Consider the following 20,082-nt stretch of genomic DNA (forward strand, 5'->3'; position numbering starts at 1 on the left):
AATAGTTGAGGCTATGGTACAGTAGACTGAGGACAGAGTGGGAGGTGATGTGGACCACTCGTAATCGTTCTGCTAGAAGGAAGGACACTGGTATAGCACGGGTATGTTAGGGTGGGCAAGCGTTTTCTGAGTTTTCTGGGAAGCAATGTTTTTGGAATTGTCTAGAAACTTTAGTATGTTTTTGGACAGTGAGATCGGAGTGAGCAAGAAGGTTGAAGGGACAGGGAGTAAATGCTGTATAATAAGGTCTTGCAAAGTGGATATAGTAAGTGGTGCGGAGGGAGGGAGCCCACTACAAAAAGGAGCACAGGAAGTTCTGAGATGTGAAGCCAGAAGACAGGTCGGATTTAGGTGGAGAGGTTGAAGTGGAGCTAACTTGAGACAGCGCTAATCTCAGTAAAGGAGAGGACCAGGCCATCTGCAGAGGCTGCAGAACCTGAGTGGGGCCAAGGAGCCGACAGACACCCAGGAAATTCTGGAAAAGCTGATGGACAGAAAGAAGTATGTTCGTGTTGGAGTCACAAGTTACACAGATGATCAGTTGTGCACTTTCGGCAAACATCTCACCTCAATGGATCTCATTTTGTCCTTAAAATATTAGATATTTACAATGACGAAGAGTTATCCAGTCTCAGGATTCTAGTTCTGCACATCTACTAGCTTTATGAATTCTCTTAAGAACCCAGAGTCGGGGAGGAATGGAGAGGTTTAGTGACTTGCGTGTGCCCTCGAGGCACCAGGAGGGAGCTGGGATTTGAACCATGCAAGGCATTATGGCTCCAGGGCAGTAGGTGTGACCTCTGACCTTTGGTGCCCTGCGTGCCTTAACATCTAGGTGATCAGTCAGGTCCAAAGGGTGCAGCACACGATGTGGCCATGAGGTTGTTTAGTCAGCTGGTAGCTTCTCCATTCTCTTGTCCTTTAAGACGTTTCTGACCAGCACTGCAAGACGTCTTTCTTTGGCAAGCCCCAGCACTGGGATCGGCTCATTGCATGAAAAACCTGAAATGGCCTCAAGGTGGCAGCATTAACTCAAAGATGGATGGACAGAACTGGGCACCTGGTCTTTAATCCACAAGTCGGAATAACTGGCCCTTTTCTTACTTTTTTCCCCTAAAACCCAAAGGTGTAACTCTCTGGAGATTAGAGTTGAATTAAGCTTCTGAGGAGACCAAAGAGTGAAGGAGCCAGAAGAGTCAAATCAGTATCCTGCCCCTGGGAACTGAGAACCTTTCTTTAGGAGGGAAAAGAAGGACACATTCCATGCCATGAGGCACCAATGAGCTATAAACAGATTAATAACGATTCACCTAAATGGTACATTCAGTAAGGGACAGATTCTCACTTGCCAAACCCCAGGGCCATTGTACTTCACAGTATTAATAGACTTCAGTTTAAGCTGTTTAATTTTTTAGACTATTAAACACTAATAAAGAAGAGTACCAATTACTTTATAGAGCCCGAGGTTTAGGTTAGATTGTCTCAGTTGTTAGGGTGTTGAACTTACAGGTGAAGTTTTCTTTCCTCATCTGTTTCCTCTCCCTGGCCCCCTTTTTCTCTCTGTCTCTCTCTCTCCCTGTCCCTCTCCTTCTTTTCTTTCTATATTTTTGTGTTAATCACGTTAGATAACAAGGAGGAAATCTAAGTCTTTGGAGTTGCACACGTGGGTCAGGACATTAGACACTACAAAATTCTAGGAGTGATGCAAAAAGTATCCTTGGACTCCTATCACTAGCTGGGCTCCTACTTGATCACTTCTCATTTCTTCTTTTATCAAAAAATTCAATTTATTCTAGCTGCAAATTTTTGCAAGAGAATATTTTCATGAGAGAAAAGAAAAAGTCGGTAAATAAGCTTCACTTTTTGCCACTGACTGTACTGGAACATATACTTTTGTAGAATCTAGAAGAAGCAGGAAACTTTTCTAGAGTCTGAGCGCATCCTGCTTTTCTAAACAGATTCCCAGAAGGAGCAGGAGAGCACAGTGTGAAAGTGTAGGGCCTCTGGGACAGTCAGGCTTGTGCATCTTCTGACTTTCTGGAACCACAGCTGCTTCAGTCTTGTTTGGTATGTTCCCTGCATCGATCCTACAATCAGTCATCTCCTCTAAAAGCCCTGGTTCCTTTCACTAGACAACAACATTAGAAAAAGATCTATGTGCTAGGTATAGACCAAAGTTTTCACACCTTTAAAATTGGAAAGATAATTCACCTTTCATGGAGTTGTGTAAACATCAAGTGAGATACGCACACATATCCGAGGACTTGAAATGTAGGAGGCACCCCATGTGTATTAGTCAAGTAAATCAATATTTTGAAATAAATAAAAATCTTTGCTTCTTGTAAGCTCCATCTTTAAACTCATTTAAAACCAAGTTGGTTGAGGAAACAATTTCCTGGAAGTGTTTAGATTCACAGAGTACTTGGATCTAGAGTTCTGTAGTCAGAGAAAGGTTTAGAAATAATGGAGATTTTGATGAAGCTTATTGTCTATGAAGTTTTAAAAATTCCTCCTCATGTCTTCTTAGAGGAATTGCCAACCTCCAATGCAGGAAATCTGTGGGCTGAGTGCAGAGTGGTTATTCCTGCACACTTTTTTGAAGGTATTTTTGATGGAACTTGCTCATCAATAATTATAGCTTCTGGTCAGAAGAACTGGGTCTCCCTTTATCCCTTGAGGAGTGTTTGAGGATCCCTGATAGCATAGTAAAGTTCCCTCAGGAAAGGTTGTTTTGACTACTTGTTTGTATGTCACTGAGCCCTAGATTGAAGTGGAAACCTTTGGGAACTTCTCACCAGAGGATCCTAAATCTACACAGGCACCAGGTTCTCGCTGATCTCAGACCTCTCACACAGTTGGGTGTGACTCACTCAGGTACTCACGAAAACTGCAACAGCAGCTGATCTGCGTTTACACCCTTACCACATCACCTCAGGAAATCTGCTACTTTAAATCCAAGCTCCTCAGAGCCCAAACATCCATCCTTCTTCCTTCCTTCCTTCCTTCCTTCCTTCCTTCCTTCCTTCCTTCCTTCCTTCCTTCCTTCCTTCCTTCCTTCCTTCCTTCCTTCCTTCCTTCCTTCCTTCCTTCCTTCCTTCCTTCCTTCCTCTCTCTCTCTCTCTCTCTTTTTTTTTGTCAGACATCAAAAAGTCTGGTTGTTGAAGGTAATTCTGAATTCAGATCTAATAATTCCCAAGGACATAGGTATGTTTTCTGTTTTTTCAAAGCAGCATTCTTCACATTGTGGGTAGACATAATGTTTTGTTTGTTTGTTTGTTTGTTTGTTTCTGGGAGAAACAGGCTCAGAATTAGGTATAAGACTCTCAATTCCATTTCCCTAAGATCTTCTGCCTCCTGTCACAAGAATGGAGACAGGAGTTCACTGTGTAAACACCTTCACTTAGACGTTGACAGTCATTACTAGCTGAGTTGTTGCTGCCAACTGGTGTTAATAAAGTCTGGAGAACAAGTTCATATGTTTGACCGATAGTTTACCAAAGAAAGAGACAGAGAGAAATTAGTTTGTATTGAGCACCTATCATAAAACACACAGTAGCTGGATTTCCCCATATTTTATCTTACTTCATCCTTCTGGTCAAGAGGAAATTGGCTTGCTTATAATTTCAAAGCAAGTAAGCATTAAAGGCATTGTTCTAACCCGACTGCTGAGATTTTAATCCAAAAATTCACTTAACGGATATTTAAGTCTACTGTGTGCCTGCCACCAGTCTAGGCAGTGGGTGATGACACACAAAACATGACAAAGAACACAGACTTTGTCTCTTCCTTCCTGGAATTTAGTCATTCTGTTGAAAATCTTTGGAACTTGCCAAAGGGGTATGACAGCTGAGAGTGATTCTTCAAACCCCTTTAGAAGCAATTTTAATGAAACTTTTTATTCTAAACTATCTGGATGGCTTAGACTTCTCCTTTCTCTTTATAATGACAATAACATCTTAAATTATAGTGCTTTTTTAGTTTTAAATACACTTTCCTTGTATTTTTTTCCCAGTGATATATATGTTTTTTTCCTTTCAAGAATCCTTCCGATGTTGATTTAGGCCTAATGAGAAAATCCTGGTCTTTGTAGGACTTGGGTGGGAGGACACACAGCAGCAACACCAGGATTAAGATGTAGGCCACACACCCTTCAGGAGTGGTGCTGGGTAGAAGAGGTCTTTTCTCTCTCCTCTTGACTACAGAATTTTCCTTGCTGCTCTGGATCCAGACAGGTTAATTAACAGAAGCTGTAATGCATAAGGGAAAGGATTGCTTATCAAGAGAATTTAGAAAGGGTTGATATTAGATAAAGAGGACAAGCTGGTACAGTTCAGGGTGGGGAACATGTCATATTATTCAGGTGGTCAGTAATAATAATAAAAAATGATTGCTTAAGTCCTTGAGGTGTTTTGAAAAATAATTTGGAATTTACTCCAGGTCAGCTGCATTTCATTCTTGGATTTTTTTTCCAGGTTTTAAAATCCTATTTGTGTCAGGGAAAAGAGGTTGGTTTATGATATGAGAGTTGATATCTCCGTAGTCAAAGAACCACAGTGGTTTGCAAGAAGTCTTCCTGGACTCCCTCTACCAATAAGCAACAATATTTGGCTGGAGCTTTAGACCCTGAACTATTTGCTTCATCTTGCCATGTCTCAGATTCTTCACATCTGTCCCTATCTGTATTTATCTATCTATATATCATCTATCATTTATCTAATCATATAATTATTGAATGAAGGCATGAACACAAATATTTTAAAAACTCTAGAACTTGTTTTTTTTAATATATATAAACTCTAATACATGGGTCTCAACCAAGGGGAATGTTACCCCTCAGGAGACATTTTGTAATGTCTGGAGACATTTTGGTTATCACAAATTTGTGGCAGTGGGTGATGTTTCTAGAATCTAGTGGATAAAGGCCAGAGAAACTGCTAAATATTTTACAGACAGCTTCTCTGCACTCAAGAGTTATCCAGCCCATAGTGTCAATAGTGCTGATGTTAGGAAATCTGGTCCTGCAAAAATGTACAGGTATACAATGATGTAGTTGTGTGATCTCGAGGGGCACTACATATGTAAGGTCAGGACACTGCCTATCACAGGTGACAAAACATTGTGTCTGTCAAAAAGTTAAAAGTGCTGGGTGGATGTAATGGACAGTGCTACTGGCCAGATGGAAAATCTACAAAGTGAAGAAAGGCTGAAAAACATGATATTCTAGGAGGTTGTTCTAAGGAAGAAAAGGAGGCATGAGAAGACATCTACCATCTCCAGGGGTACTACTGCAGCATCCTTATAAAGATGAAAAGCTGGAAGGGAGGATGTGGAGTATTATCAGTACCTCCCATGCTGGCTGAGCCAGGTCTTGTGAAACCAGCCACATGACTGCATGGTTGTCCAAATAGTGCAACTTTATGTTGTTCTTTATGTGTTATAGAAAAGGTCTCCTCACCTATCTGATCATCGGAGCTGATCTCTAAGACCAGCTGAGGCCAGGCAGAACCGAAGCATTTTTTTATCCTTCCATTCCATTTTCTTTCTTTCTCCCCTCTTTCCCCTCTTCTAAGCTCACTCCTGCCCACTCTGCTACCGGAGGCCGGGAAAGCTTGTGAACAACTCAGGATGAGGAAAAACAATAGTGGGGAGACTATTAGAATTTAAAATTAGCACATGAGCTTTTCTCCAGGCCCTCCCATCTCCAAACAAATTGTTCTTTCTGAATATTTTTCATTCCATAAGTCTAAGCTAATATTTTGGCAGGAAGTGTGGACCCAGCTAGACAAGAGAACAATAGCAAGTTTGTTATGAGATTAAATAGCTTGAAAAAAATATTTCAACACTTTGTCATTGATGTTGTATTCAATTCACCAAATATTTATTTATGTGTGCAAGGGGCCATGGTAGGCTGTGTGAGCCCAGAGGTAATGAATACAGCAGCACAGCGCATACTGAGGAGCCGGGTGGTTGCCCAGCTAATTGTGTGATAATCAGTCAAGATCAAGAGCTTTGCGGGTGCAGAGAAGGGAGGACTTAATTAAAACCAGGATCAACTGTGAAGGCTTCTGATACAAGGTGGATACATATATATATATATATATATATTCATAGATATATGAATTCATATATGTTATATACTTATATTTACATGTATTCAATGGGTATTTATATAGTAAATCCATATTACTACAGAGCAACATATAATATAGTAGTTCAGTTTCAACTGAGGAATAATCTCATTTTTAATTGAGGATAAACTCACAAAGACCTTAAATGATGTGGTTAAATCTCTGGATTTAGTATCAAACACACTAGGGTTGTTTGTTTGTTTTTCCTTTTTTATTTTATATATATATATAATATATATATTATATATATTATATATATTTTATATATATATAATTTTTTTTTTTTTGGTAGTGCTAGGGATTGAATTTGAGCTCTCCACCACTGAGTTACATTACCAGCCCTTTTTATTTTGGGACAGAATCTTGCTAATTTGCACAGGCTGTCCTTGATTTTGTGATTCTCCTACTTTGTCTTCCTGAGTAACTGGGATTACAGGTGTATGCCAGTATGCCTGGGAAATATTTTAATTCCACCTCCAACACTTACAGATTATGTGACTTTGGTTGATAGTCAGTTAACTATTATTATTATTCCTATTATTATTATCATTGTTATTTTATAATAATACCTCTCCAGTTCTAATGAAAAGATTCTCAATTTTAGAAAATAGTTGTTGGGAAAAGGAAATTAGGTATACAATATACTGTCAACTGGATATACCCTAAAGTAAGGAGGAAAAGTACTCTGTTTACTTGTTTTTAATCATGGAACATTGTATATAAACATAAAATATAAATTGTAAATGAAAGAGTGGAAATATTATCATAAATACAATTTTTTTCTTGTGTAAAATGAATAAAATAATAGATTTCTTCCCAAAGTGTTAGTATAAGGATTAAATGAGTTAAATGCAAGTAGAGCCCTTGGAGCAGTATCTGTCATACAGGTATTATGAATTCTATAATTAATACTATTAATCATAAATACATAGAAAATTTCATGAGTCTTTAGTAAAGCTATAATTTGAAGTGGAATGAGAAAGACTTAGAATGACGGACTTCTACTTCATGGTTTTCTCCTTTGCATTTTAAAAAATTGAATAAAATTTAAACTATGTTGTCAGACACATCCACACCATAATTTGTAGTTTTATAATGTGAATATGTAGAAGAATTAAAGTTTTGAGTGCTTGGACTTTGGACTGAGAAACATAAAAGGATAAACTTTGATTTTGACTTCTACTATTAACCTTACTGAATAGTAATCTCACTCTCAACTTTCTTATCTGTAAAACAGGCATAAAAGCATCTACTCATAGGATTAAATACTACAGTAAAATAGAATGATCTAGCATGTATCTTACTTGAGTACACTCTTGTTGCCGCCCGCAGCAACAATCCATCGGGAATTTATCGGAGGTGGACTGGGAATGAATTATTTCTATTACTTTATCTGGACTACTTCCTTGCTTGCTTATTCGCTAGTTTATAGAGGAAGAGAGACTTTGCTTAATTTTAGAGGTGCTACTCTTTCAGAGAGGCTACGCTTATCAAAGGTCTACTGCTTCTTAAAGGTGGGTCGCTTCTTGGAGGTGCGGGGTGAGGCATGCGGCCTGCATCCTGCAACCTGCGACCCAGAGGTGTGTGCTTAGTCCCGCATTCTGCGATCTGCGACCTGCAACCTAGAGGTGTGCTCTTAGTGCTCCATTCTGCGGTCTTCGATCTGCGATCCCCACCCAGGTGAAGAAAATGTCTTATATACCTAAGACAGCCAATCAGCTTAAGATCAGCACAATTGAAGCAGGCCCTATGGTACCAATCAAGAAAGAATGAGGAACATCTGTTGACCACTAGCACAAAGGAGACATTAACTAATTAGGCAAAAGGTCATAAGAGATGGCGCCGTATTAACACTAATTCTGCGCCACCTCTTGGCTCAACGCCAGCCGCCGCCATCTTAGAGCTACTTAAACATGTCTCTGCACACTCTCAGTATATAGTAGGTTTTTTTGTTTTCATTTTTTGCAGTGCTGGGAATCAAACCCAGGGCTTCACGCAGCCTGCACAAGCACTCTACCACTGAGCTACATCCCCAGCCCAGTTTTCTCTTTTTATATTAGCATATCATCCTTTCTAATAGTTTTGAGTTTCATTGCCTTTTTCCCCTTTAATCACCAGGTAAATTCAGGTTGACTTCAATGGAGAATAACACAGAAGTGACAGAATTCATCCTCTTAGGTTTAACAGATGATCCCAAACTTCAGGTGCTGCTCCTCCTGCTATTTTTATTCATCTACCTCATCACTCTGTTTGGGAATGGCGGTATGATGGTGATCATCCTCTTAGACTCCCGTCTCCACACCCCCATGTACCTCTTCCTCAGTCATCTGTCCTTTGTAGATCTGAGTTACTCATCAGCTGTGGCTCCCAAGATGGTGGCTGCAATTCAGACAGGGAACAAGGTCATCTCCTACCATGGGTGTGCCACTCAGTTCTTCTTCTTTGCAGCTTTTGCCACTGTAGAGTGCTACCTCCTGGCCTCCATGGCCTATGACCGCTATGCAGCAGTGTGTCGGCCTCTTCAATACACCACCACCATGACAGCAGGTATGTGCGCACTCCTGACCATTGGTTCCTATGTCTGTGGCTTCCTCAATGCCTCAATCCACACAGCGGATGCCTTCAGTCTCTCCTTCTGTGGACCTAACGAAATTAATCATTTTTTCTGTGACAAGCCCCCGCTCCTGGCTCTCGCATGCTCTGACACACACACCAGCAAGCTGCTTGTCTTCTTTGTTGTGGGCTTCAATGTGTTGTTCACCCTCCTGGTCGTCCTCATCTCTTACCTCTTCATCTACATCGCCATTCAAAACATGCATTCTTCTGAAGGACGGAAGAAGGCTTTGTCCACCTGCGCCTCCCACCTCACCGCCGTATCCATCTTCTATGGCGCCATCATCTTCATGTACTTACAGCCCACCTCTGACCAGTTCATGGACACAGACAAAATAGCATCTGTTTTCTACTCTGTGGTGATTCCCATGTTGAACCCCTTGATCTACAGCCTGAGGAACAAGGAAGTGAAAAGTGCTTTCTGGAAAATATTCAACAAAATTTATCCCCAGTCTTCAAGTGTGAATAGGAAGTAGGCAGATAACTAAGGGATGAACCTCCTCTCGGACCCAAATGCCTTGGTGACTTTTAAGGTCTGGGAGATTTCAGCTCTTTCTTCCCCAAGAACAGTGATTATTTGCTCTTCGAAGAGAAGCTGTACAAAGCAGCACTTTGAAATGTCACACGTGGGAAGGTAAGCTTAGGGTTAGAGGACAACCACATGGGACATTTAGACCCTTCCACATTATTTTCTTGATGTGGCTTAAAGAGAAGATTAAAGGATATAGCTGAATGTATTGAATTTCCCCTCCCCATTTTTAACTGTAAGATAATTTCCATTCACTATTAAATTTGGAACAAGGATCATATCTTCATTCATAATATTTGTCAACTGAAATGCACAGTATTGGGTTTTGTAATTCTTTGGCCCATGGGTTTGAAAGTTAAAGTTTCTTTTCTTATTAATGAGTATTTTAATTATATATATTATGGGTTATCATGTGATAATTTAATACACATAAACAATGTGTAAAGATCAAATTAGGGTAGTTAGCATTTCCATTTCCTTAAACTTTTTTTTTTCAAATTTCTGATTAGCATGTAATTGTCTAATGCTGACAAAAGATGCTTCAGTGATTATTTAATTTATTTATTTTTATGGTACCAGGAATTGAACCCAGGGGCACTTTACCACTGAGCTATATCCCTAGACCTTTTTATTTTTCATTTTGAGATAGGGTCTTCCTAAGTTACTAAAACTGACTTCAAAATTATGGTCCTCCTGCCTCAGCCTCCTGAGTTACTAGGATCACAGGTATGTGCCACTGTGCCCAGCTTCAGTGGTTTTAAGGTGTCAGCAAAAGTGGTGATTTAAAGGAGAGGACACTGGACCAAGTCAGATGATCTGGGGTTAAATCCTTCCAATCCTTCCACACTTGCACTTCCAGCCCCACTCACATTTCCATTCTATCCTCCATCTCCTTCAACTAAAGTCCTGAGATCATTCTGGTGAATTATCAGTATTATATTACATTATATTATATTATATAATAACAATTATTATTGTTACTTAATAATAAACTGCCCTTTATATGGAAGGATGGAGCAGTTTTAGTAGATGAATTGCTTGTAATTTAACCTGAATAAGCATACCTTTCTTTAGTGATCCTGCACTCCATTCTACCCATTTGATTTCTGTCTAGCTTAATTGTCAAAGCTTGCAAAAGATTTGGAGAATAAACAGTTTTTCAAAGGGCTATGAAAGAAGATACTTGTCTTTTGAATTAAATTATTACATTTTTCATCACTCTTAAGTTTGGTGGGTCTGTTATAGATACACGTAAATGTTTTCTGGCCCTCTTTGCTTTTGCTTATTTATTTATTTTTTTTAAATAATTCATCTCACTTTTGGGTTCCTGTTACATTCTGATGCTCTGTAATTAGGTGCTACCAGAATTTTTAAAAATCTGATTGGAAACTTACTTCTTAAGAAGGGTGGCGTGATAACGCACAGTTCTAATCCACTTTCAGGTATCATTTCATGTGCTAACTGGTGTGAGTGGATGTGTGTGCGTGGGACGAGAGTGGTGATAAATTTTGCGTCTCACATATCAACTGCTTGATTGTGTTTATAGCTACAATTAATCTAAGTCACCATGTAGTTCAAGATTTCCGCATGTAAAAAAAAAAAATTTTCTCCAAAGGAAACAAATTAAGTTTTTAGTTTAAATGTGAAGCCCAGAAATCTTAGTTGTCTAAATCAGGTGGCTTAGAAAATCGACTTAGTTTTGAGATTCTCAGACACCATTACACACAGGGCAGCCTCTTTCTGAGGAGGTTAAATCATAGGTCTGGTGGAGAAAGGAACAAGGAAAGACTTTTGGAACAGATGGCCAGCCTGTGGGAAAGGTTTTCCCTGGCCCATGACCACCATTACCTGGAAAGTTCAGGAGCTTCTGAATCCATGGCTGGACAAGCTGTAGCTGCCTCATCTCTCCTCCTGCCTCCCCTCTTCTTTAGCAGGTAGCCCTGCAGCAATGTACATAGAAGACCAGCCTTTAAAGGCACACAGGAGTCCTTCCAGGACTTAGAGGAGTTCCAGAGCTGAAGAGTGCCAGAGTTGGAGACCAGCTGGGAGCAGCTATCTGAGCACTAAGCTCATTCCACTCTGTTCAGCGGTTTCCCCCACTTGATGTGGTTGACTTTTCTTCCTCTTTCTGCTCTTCCCTCTCTATTTTCTCTTTCCCTTCTTTTCCTCCTTGTCATCCTCATCTTCTCATCCTTTTTCTATGCTTAGCCCGAGCAAAACCTTTCCTCTTCGCCAAGCCCCTAGATCTGGATGAAAACCAGAAGTCTGGAATCCATAACTGTTACAGGTCACAGTAGGATGAGTTTCTGGGTGTGTTCTTTATGCCCCTACACTCCAGGTTAGGCAGAAAAGTGTGGGTCTTCTCAGAGTTAAAGACTCGATGCCTACACAGTTCTATTTTTTCTTGACAGCACCCCAGAAAAGGGTAGTATTCGACTTCAAGTGGATATACAAGAATACTAGTTTTAGTTTCAAGAGCTGGGCGAAAATCCTTATTCTTCTCATGAGCCTTATGGTCTCAGAGAAGTCATTTAACCTCTCTGCACCCAACTTTCCTTTTCTTCTCTGGCTTCTACAGTTTCCACACAGGATAAACTGTGAGACAGCATGAAGCAAGTATGTGAACACGGCCATCACGGGAACCTGTGTTTCATACATCCGAGGCCCTACGCTAGCCCTCCACCGAGCTGACCGTGCACTTCCCCCTTTGACTCCTCAGATCCCTCTCTCCCACCACCCCATCCAAACCCACGCTTTTACTTTCAACCCTTGTTCATCTCCTGCCCTTGAATCTCCCAGTTCTGCGGTGGACTCATTTCAAGCTGGCATGGAGTGAGTATTCACTTAGAGAAGCTCTCAGAAGGAGTGTCCTGCTGCCAGCACACACTGCTGTGGGGAGCTTTCCTCTACCGCGTGGGAGATCTGTCAAGGGAGCATGGATGCCCAGGTGGCTGTTAACAAGGCCGTTCCTCTCCCTGCAGGAATGTAGGCAGGCACTGTGAGGAAGGCCTGCAGCTCCAGGCAAAGCCAAAAGGCCCAGGGAAACTTCCTATCTGAATGTCTGAAGCAGAATGTGAAGACACATACATCAGGGCAATTACATGTATAAGGTTGGGTTATTCTTTTAAAAAATAATATAAGCCTTTCTCCGTGCATTAGATGATTTGTTTAGTTTTCTGTCTAAAAAATTAAAATGTTAGAGCTCTTTGACAATTGATACTGGAATTGCAGAGTCATGGACTCCTTAATCCTCATAGAACCTTTAAAAATTATCCAAGTGGTACAACTATTATGTGTCAATTAAAAAGCAAATTAAAGAAAATAAATAAAACAATCTAACCCAGCTCTCACATTTTACAATTGAAAGCCTGAGCCCCACAGCTTAACTTGTTTTTTAAACTCACAGAGAGGCAAATTTTGGTTGATTGCTTTTTATACTCTGTATTCTGTGCACTAATTGATGTGTCAAAAGAGATCCTTACTTCTTTTTCCACATTATTTTTTTTTGATGCATTATATTTGTACCTAATGGTGAGATTAGTTGTTAGATAGGCATACACATATAACATTATAATTTGGCCAATATCACTCCCCAGCACGTCCCTTCTCTATCCCCTCCTCCCACCCCTCTGATCCCTTTCCTCTATTCTGCTGATCTTCCTTTGATTCTCATGAGATACTCTAGCCTTTCTTTTTCCTTTTCTTCTCTAGCTTCTATAGTTTCCACACGTGAAAGTAAACCTATAAATCTTGACCATCTGACTTTGGTTTATTTCACTTAACATAATGTTCTCAAGTTCCATCCATTTTTCTGCAAATGACATAATTTCATTTTTTAAGACTTTATAAAACTCCGTTGTTCATATATACCACATTTTCTTTACCCATCATCTGTTGATGCATACCTAGCTTGGTTCTATAGTTAGGTTATTGTTAATGGTACTGCTATATACGTGGGTGTGCATGTATCACACTATAGTATGCTGGTTAAAAAAATTCTTTAGACATTTTTACTTTCATTTGTTCACCATAAGATAGGTTTGGGGCTTCAGTTTTGCAGTTGAGAAAACCAAAGCTTTGAGAAATTACCTTACCTGCCTTCCCTTAAAAAGAGGAGTGAAGATTTGTTTCTCTTTGTCTTCCCTGCCCAATTTGCTGAGAAAAGAAAAGCAGTCATCTACTTAGTAAATTTCAAAAGAGGTCTTATTTGATGTTCAAATCGCTTACTGTCTTTCATGATGAATCCCTATCATGTGGAAAGTGCTCCGGAGAACACAAAGAAATGTAAGAGTCTAAGATGTAATTCCCACTTGGGCAAAGCGAAGCTTCCTGAATGTGTTGACTGATGTAATGCACTTTGAGGTTAATGACTCAAGTGTTCGATAACCTTGCCGGCAGGAATTTTTCCTGTACTCCACAGAACATGAATGGATGAGGGCATATTTGTGCTCAGTCCTGATGGTTGGAGTTGGCTCTTTGAAGGCTGCAGCCCACAGAGACGGCCGAGTTCCAGCCAATGTTTGCTGGCACAAGCTGCAGGAAAGGCCTGGTGTGAGGTCTGTGAGGGAACCAAGTGATATACAGTGGCGTCTCCTTCAAGTGCAGCTTATAAATAATGCAGTGGAACAAGGCACGTGTCTCTAGATAGATGACAGTTTAAGGTATAATAACCGGGGCTCTTTAGGGATAAAAAAGTAACATCTGAACAGGGAAGGCTCCTAGGAGGAGGGAGGACTTGAGCCCCAGAATTCAAAGATCAGAGACTTAGCTTCTCTGTGAGACTGTTAAAAGCCACTTGTCTCCAATTCAATTTCTTCACCATCAGAGGAGAAAAAAGCACCAGCCAGACGCTCCTCAAGGCTCTTGTGAGAGTCAAATGAAGTAACTGGCTAGAAGGCATTTTCAAAATTGCTACCCTATCCTAACTACAGCAGTGCTGTTGGTAATGTGATTAGAAGCAGAGTTGAACAGGGTGTTCTTAACCGACCACTGCAACCTGGGTATGGAGATGGGGTTGCACTTGGTATGTTGGCAGGAACTTGAAAGGAAGTAATCCATTCAGTTTAACTGAGTGAACCCCTAATGCCTCAATCCTATACTTCTACAGGCAATTGGGACTTGTTCCCCTCAGACTAGATGCAGAGCCCGAGAGCAATCGCATCCCTGCAGAGAAATCACACTTTTATTGGAATTTCTGTAGAATCCTACCACTGAACTTTCCAGCTCCAAGCCCAAGAATCTCAACCCCTGTTCATGATGTAGAACTTCTCAGTTGCCTCTCTGTATTTCACAAGGGCCCGTGTGTGTGAGAGAGAAGATATTTTTAGTCTATTTAACCAGCAAAAATTTAGTGCACATACACATATGTACACATACACCCACAGCACACACACATATTCTGAATATTTACATGTATGTACATATATTTATTTAAAGATACATCACCATAAAATTTTTTAAGAAGGTATACTGTACATAACTCCTATATTTTAAAGAGTTTATAAAAATTTCTGCTAGGCATGTTTCCATATGTATTTCTCAGTTCAAAATTATATGCAACAGAGTTCCTATATTCAAGAAGTTTGTAGCATAAAATAAAGGGGGAGATTAGTCCTATATATAAATAACTTTAATTATATATAGTAAATGATATGAACCCATAAGAAAGATACATATACTACGGTGAGTAGATGAAAGATAGATCTTAGGGTCGGAAATTAAAGAAGATAGCATTTGTTCTAGACAAAAAAAATGATAGAGCAAAATGGGAAGGAATCCAGGCAGCTGCATTCAGCAACAGTGTTATGTAACATTTGTGAAGAGAGGTGATGGGAAATAAATTTGGAATGATGTGATGGGGCTTGACTGCAGTAGGTATTCTCTTTCAGATTAAGGTTTTCAAATTTAAGCCACAGATTCAAACCAAGGAAATCATGGATATCATGCAGATAGATATCAGAGCTAAAGGCAGGGTCCCAACTAGAAGTGGGAGAATATTTAGAATTGTTGCTTATGCACTCGTGTTAAAATGAAGCACTTGTTCACTTCAGGGTCAGCATCTTATGTGTGATCACACATCCATCTAAAAAGGTATTTGAGGACCAACTCTAGCAACAGACATTGGTCATTATTTTTTTGTATCCAGAATTCACTTTCCTTCTTAAAAACCTTCTGACTTCCTTGGGCACTGATTTGAAACTCACTGGATTGGTGGGAGAAGAGTTCTCAAGTTCTGAGGTCTGCAGGAGCTGAAGCGAGGAGAACCTTCCTTCCGGGCCCTCTGGAGAGGGATTCTGGTAGCGAAATACATGGAGGTAGAAAGACTGGCAGGCAAGATTTCTGCTCTCAGCTCATGAAAGTTATCACTTCCTTGAACTTGGATCTGGAGTGGTGCCAGGACAGCATGGAGACCTGGAGCTCATTTGCTCCAGTCTGGATTCTGTCCAGATTGTTCCAGACAGGAGACAGTTTCTTTGCTTCTGACTTCTGTTCTTTAGCCCCCCACAACTGGAATGCTCTTGTTTCCTGACATTTCCCAGTTTTCCTTTGATTCTGTGAACCTCTTAGTACCCTTTCAATTACCTCCTTTTTGCCCCCTTTAAGGTAAGCTGCGTTGGTTTTTGTTCTAAAACAAACTAATGTCTCTGGCACGTAAGAGGTACTCTTCCAAAGACTCTACAGTGAACAAGAGAAAAGTCATTAACCTCGAGAAACTCAAAAAGCACTAGAAATGTAAAATGTTAAAGACTAGGGCAAAAATGTTCTCAGTAATACCAGAGAAGTCTATAATTATTGAAAGTGGAAAATCAGTAAGAAAATATATAATGCAGAAAAAGTATCACCACAAAATTTAACTTAGCAGAAAATGAAGTAATTATGAAGACATCCATTTTGTAGTCATTTTTTGCTAACAGTTTTAATAAAGATTTGCACTTATCTCATAAATGATAAAGGAGACCTTTGGGCTCTGTGTGTTCCACCGTTGCATGTTACTGACAAGGACGTTGAGGACTGGGGAGAGGAAGTGGCCTCCCCAAATCTCCTGTCCAGGAAGTGGCTGAGCCAGATTTTGAACCGTATTCTACCACTGCACCTTGTGGTGGTAATGCACACCACAGCTGCTCTGGCTGTTGGCCACAACTCCTTCCGTACTCAGGAGCACCCATTTTGTTTGCTTCTCCCTGGATGTTTTCAATACTGTTACCCTTTGTCCTTATGAATGCATTACTGATTCTCTGTTCAGATCCTGGCCACTTTCTGAGTCATACGTAGGTTTGGCCAAAGCAAGAGGACCGTCATGTCTGGGAGCCAAAATGTTGCTTTTCAAGTTAATTGCAGCAGCTTCTTCTCCATAGATTCCTAGTTAATTGTTAGCTATGAATTTACATGTCCCTTATTCAATTCCAAGCGTGCCTTATGTCAATAACAGAGTTTCCCATAGTGGAAGCAGAGTAAACCTCCTGACTGTCACAGCCAGAATCCTTCCAGGAATTGCCACTTCTCCCTCAGGTAACTGGCATCCAGCACTGGTAGGCAAGGGGTTCAGGGATCTGGCTCCCTTGTCCTATTTTGTCGAGACATCCTGGGGGCCATCCTAGCTCCCCAGCTCCTTGGAGGACTGGCTGAGTCTTTGCTGCAATTGCATCTCAGCTGGACTTCTGCTCCTGTCTGCTGCTGCTGCTAGAATCACAGGTGCTGTTCCTGAGAGTACAGCCTGGTACACCACCTAGGATCACAGTCTGAGTCTCTTTCGGCCAATCTGTGAGGTCTCCTCACTCACACCCAGTTCTATGAGAACATCTGATGTTCAAATAATATAGTTTTAGCTCCTTCAGTTTTGTGATTTGTGTTTCTAACATTGCCGAGCAAAAAGTCTCAATCTCCAGGCTCGTTTTTTTGAAGTCAGAAGAACATAGTGGCCTTGAGGTTAGTGCACTCAAAATCTCATTTCCTGGAGATGCAGAGAGCTCTCGAGACCACCCTATCCCCAAACATTTCCTGAGGGTTTCTTGTGTTCTGTGATCGACTCAGATAAGCATCTTTGTTGCTTCTCACAATTACCCTGTAATTTTTATTATCCTACCTTTATGGGTGATAAAACCAAGACTCAGAGAAATGAAGTGACTGACTGAAGATCAAACAGCTAAAGAAATGTCTCCAACTTCTACTAAATGATAACCTGTGATTTGTGAATCAGATTTCCCATTTTACAGATCGTGAAGCTGAGACTCAGATACACAGGTGTTAAGTGGTAGAATCAGTCTTCCAATTTACTCTTTGGTTGACTCTGAAAGTCACCTACTTTATCCTGACCTCCCTATCATTCTCCTTTCTTCAGATGAAGAAACTGAGGTAAAACAATAAGAACCTTGCGACTCTCCCCACACCACACAGCTCGAGAGACCTGACTGAGTCTGACATTAGCTTTTCTGTGTTCCACTCTCCAGCATCAGCTAGTTCTGCTCAGCATGACCAGAGTCTGTAGGACTCTAGCTGCCTTATCCAAACACAGTTGGTGGAACAGCATTTTCACTTAGATTGTAAAACTCACCACATGTAAGACTGAGAATGTAGGCCACCTGCCCATGTGACTGTATTTCATAACTTACAGCTAAAAATAGCTTTCAGCTTGCTTGCCCTGTGTATAACATATTGAAAGCTCACATTCAAATTCTCTCACTTCTTGGATTAGTGTTAAGATGATGGCTTCCCAGGCTTCTTTCTCTCGCTTCGCTCTCACCCAGCAGGGCATGGATTATGCTTGTCCACAGTATTTTCCACAGGAACAACGGAGCTCTTATTTTTAAAGATGAATTTCAAGATGTTACACAATTTGTCACACCAGCAGAATTCATTTTGGAAGGTAGGGGAGTGGAGTGCTTAGGGGTGTAGGCTGTACAACCTGACGGTGGGAGAAGGCTGGGGATCTTTGGCAAGACCTGAAAGCTTTGTCTTAATCTCCTCATCTGTGAAATGGGGGCAAAATCATACCTGTTTCATGGGAATGTTGCCGTGAATAAACCAAATATCTCATGGGCAGTGTTTAGGGTGTTGTGGACACAGAGAGAGGGAGAACATACAGTATAACTAAAACCCCAAACCAACAACTACAAAAAGTCACTGCAACCTAGCATGACCAGCTTGACTTGGTTTCCCTGGAACTTTCTGGTTTTAGCACCAAAGGTCTCATATCCCAGGAAACTTCTTAATCCTAGTCTAATTGGAATACTCGATGATTACTTTATTCATCATCAATGAAACAAACAAGAAGTTCTGTGTTATTCACTTGTTCAGGATTATTTACGGATAAATATTACATTCCAGAAACTTTAGTAGTATTTTAAGTAAATATGGAAAAAAATGTGTCCTTTTGGAGCATTCCAGTGAATGAAGGGCATCACGAAAATGGGCAAATTATGTATGGGCACTCCTGAGAGTTGGCTCGAAATGTTCAAAGAATGTAAATAGCTGTGAGGTGCGTTGCTCTCAGGGGACACACTGCAGGAATTGCATGAATTATACACATCTGTCTACTATTGGATCTTTTCCTAAGCACTAGCATTATGGAGAATAGGTAGGGTTACATAGGGAAAAACATAAGCAGGTAAATTAAATAGCTTATTGCTGCTTTATAATAGAACTTCTCAGCATCTCTAATAGATCGATGGGCACATGACTCTCCAAGAGAGGAGTATTTTAAGACTTATTTTCAACTTTGAAACATTTCTTGACAACATAATTATTTTGGGGGCACATAATGGGGCCAATATTCCACCGGCTTTGTTAAAAAGAAAATCTCAGCAATACCTGGCATTGGACATAGTTTAGATTAGGGAGAAAAGTGTCAAACCCCAATTTCTCATACATAGAGAAGCCATGTTTCAATCAGGAGGGACAGAGCTGATGTCTTAATCCTTTTTTTTTTTTTTTAATTGTTCATGAACCTCCTCTCAGAATGATGAACACATGAATGCAGAGAAGACAAGTGGTTTCAGTACAGAGGCTTAAACTTTGCAGAGCATAATGGAGAGATGTTGAGTCTTCTTAGGAATTGAAAAAAAAAATCTTCTCAGAGTGAATTCTTAGTCTTCATATCAGCAGAGATGGATAAAGTCAGCCAAGACTGAAATAAATTCTGATTCAAGAAAGATATACCCCGTTGTGGACTAGCATGAGATAAGAATAGTGTAGAACGCATGAAAGCAATAGTTGGACAAAATAATAGTAATCACCTTCACGTGCTGAGTGCTTTCAATCACATGTGTTACCTTACTTAGTCATGGTTGTTTAGGCTGTGGCTTCTGAAATCAGACTCCAAGTTTCCAAATATTATTTTATCATTTACCAGTGGTACAATCCTGGGGAACTACTAAAATTCCTCTCTTATACTTTCCATATTTAAAATGGCAATCACAATAGTCTCTTCTTCACAAGGCTTATAGAAGTTTCCTGACCTAATTGTTATAAATGTAGACCATTTCCTAATCCATAGTACAGTTTAGTACACACTAGCAAATATTTTTAGTATTACTCGTTGGTGGGCATTATCACTGTCATTTTTATTTCACTGAGGAGTTCACTGAGGACAGTAATGATCTGTAATAGACTCATCCTAGCAAACTCATTTATCCCAGAGATCACCATAGTTCACGAGTGAGGAGGAGCTGGAAACCAGTGCCATATATCACAGCCTCGTTTTTAATGTCTAGGTCTCATTCTAAATTATTTTTGTCTGAGCTATCACTTATATTTATATCTTTGTGTATCACACCAGGCTTGGTGAGTTCTCTCCTTGGATGAGAGGTGCTTTCA

General features: G+C 40.3%; 1 protein-coding gene across 1 annotated transcript; it reads left to right on the forward strand.

Annotated features, from left to right (window-relative positions):
• The first annotated feature begins 4,000 nt into the window (after positions 1–4,000).
• Positions 4,001–10,346, forward strand: OR5B21 (olfactory receptor family 5 subfamily B member 21). The gene is made up of 2 exons (XM_079102390.1): positions 4,001–6,075; positions 8,247–10,346. Exon 2 carries the CDS (start codon positions 8,267–8,269, stop codon positions 9,215–9,217), a length of 951 nt encoding a protein of 316 aa, XP_078958516.1. The 5' UTR covers positions 4,001–6,075; positions 8,247–8,266; the 3' UTR covers positions 9,218–10,346.
• The last annotated feature ends 9,736 nt before the right edge of the window (positions 10,347–20,082 follow it).

Source organism: Sciurus vulgaris (assembly GCF_902686455.1).
Source record: "Sciurus vulgaris genome assembly, chromosome: 11".
Classification (NCBI taxonomy): domain Eukaryota; kingdom Metazoa; phylum Chordata; class Mammalia; order Rodentia; family Sciuridae; genus Sciurus; species Sciurus vulgaris.

Coding starts and splice junctions, on each gene's coding strand:
- OR5B21 (XM_079102390.1), top strand. CDS start 8,267: ATGGAGAATAACACAGAAGTGACAGAATTCATCCTCTTAGGTTTAACA.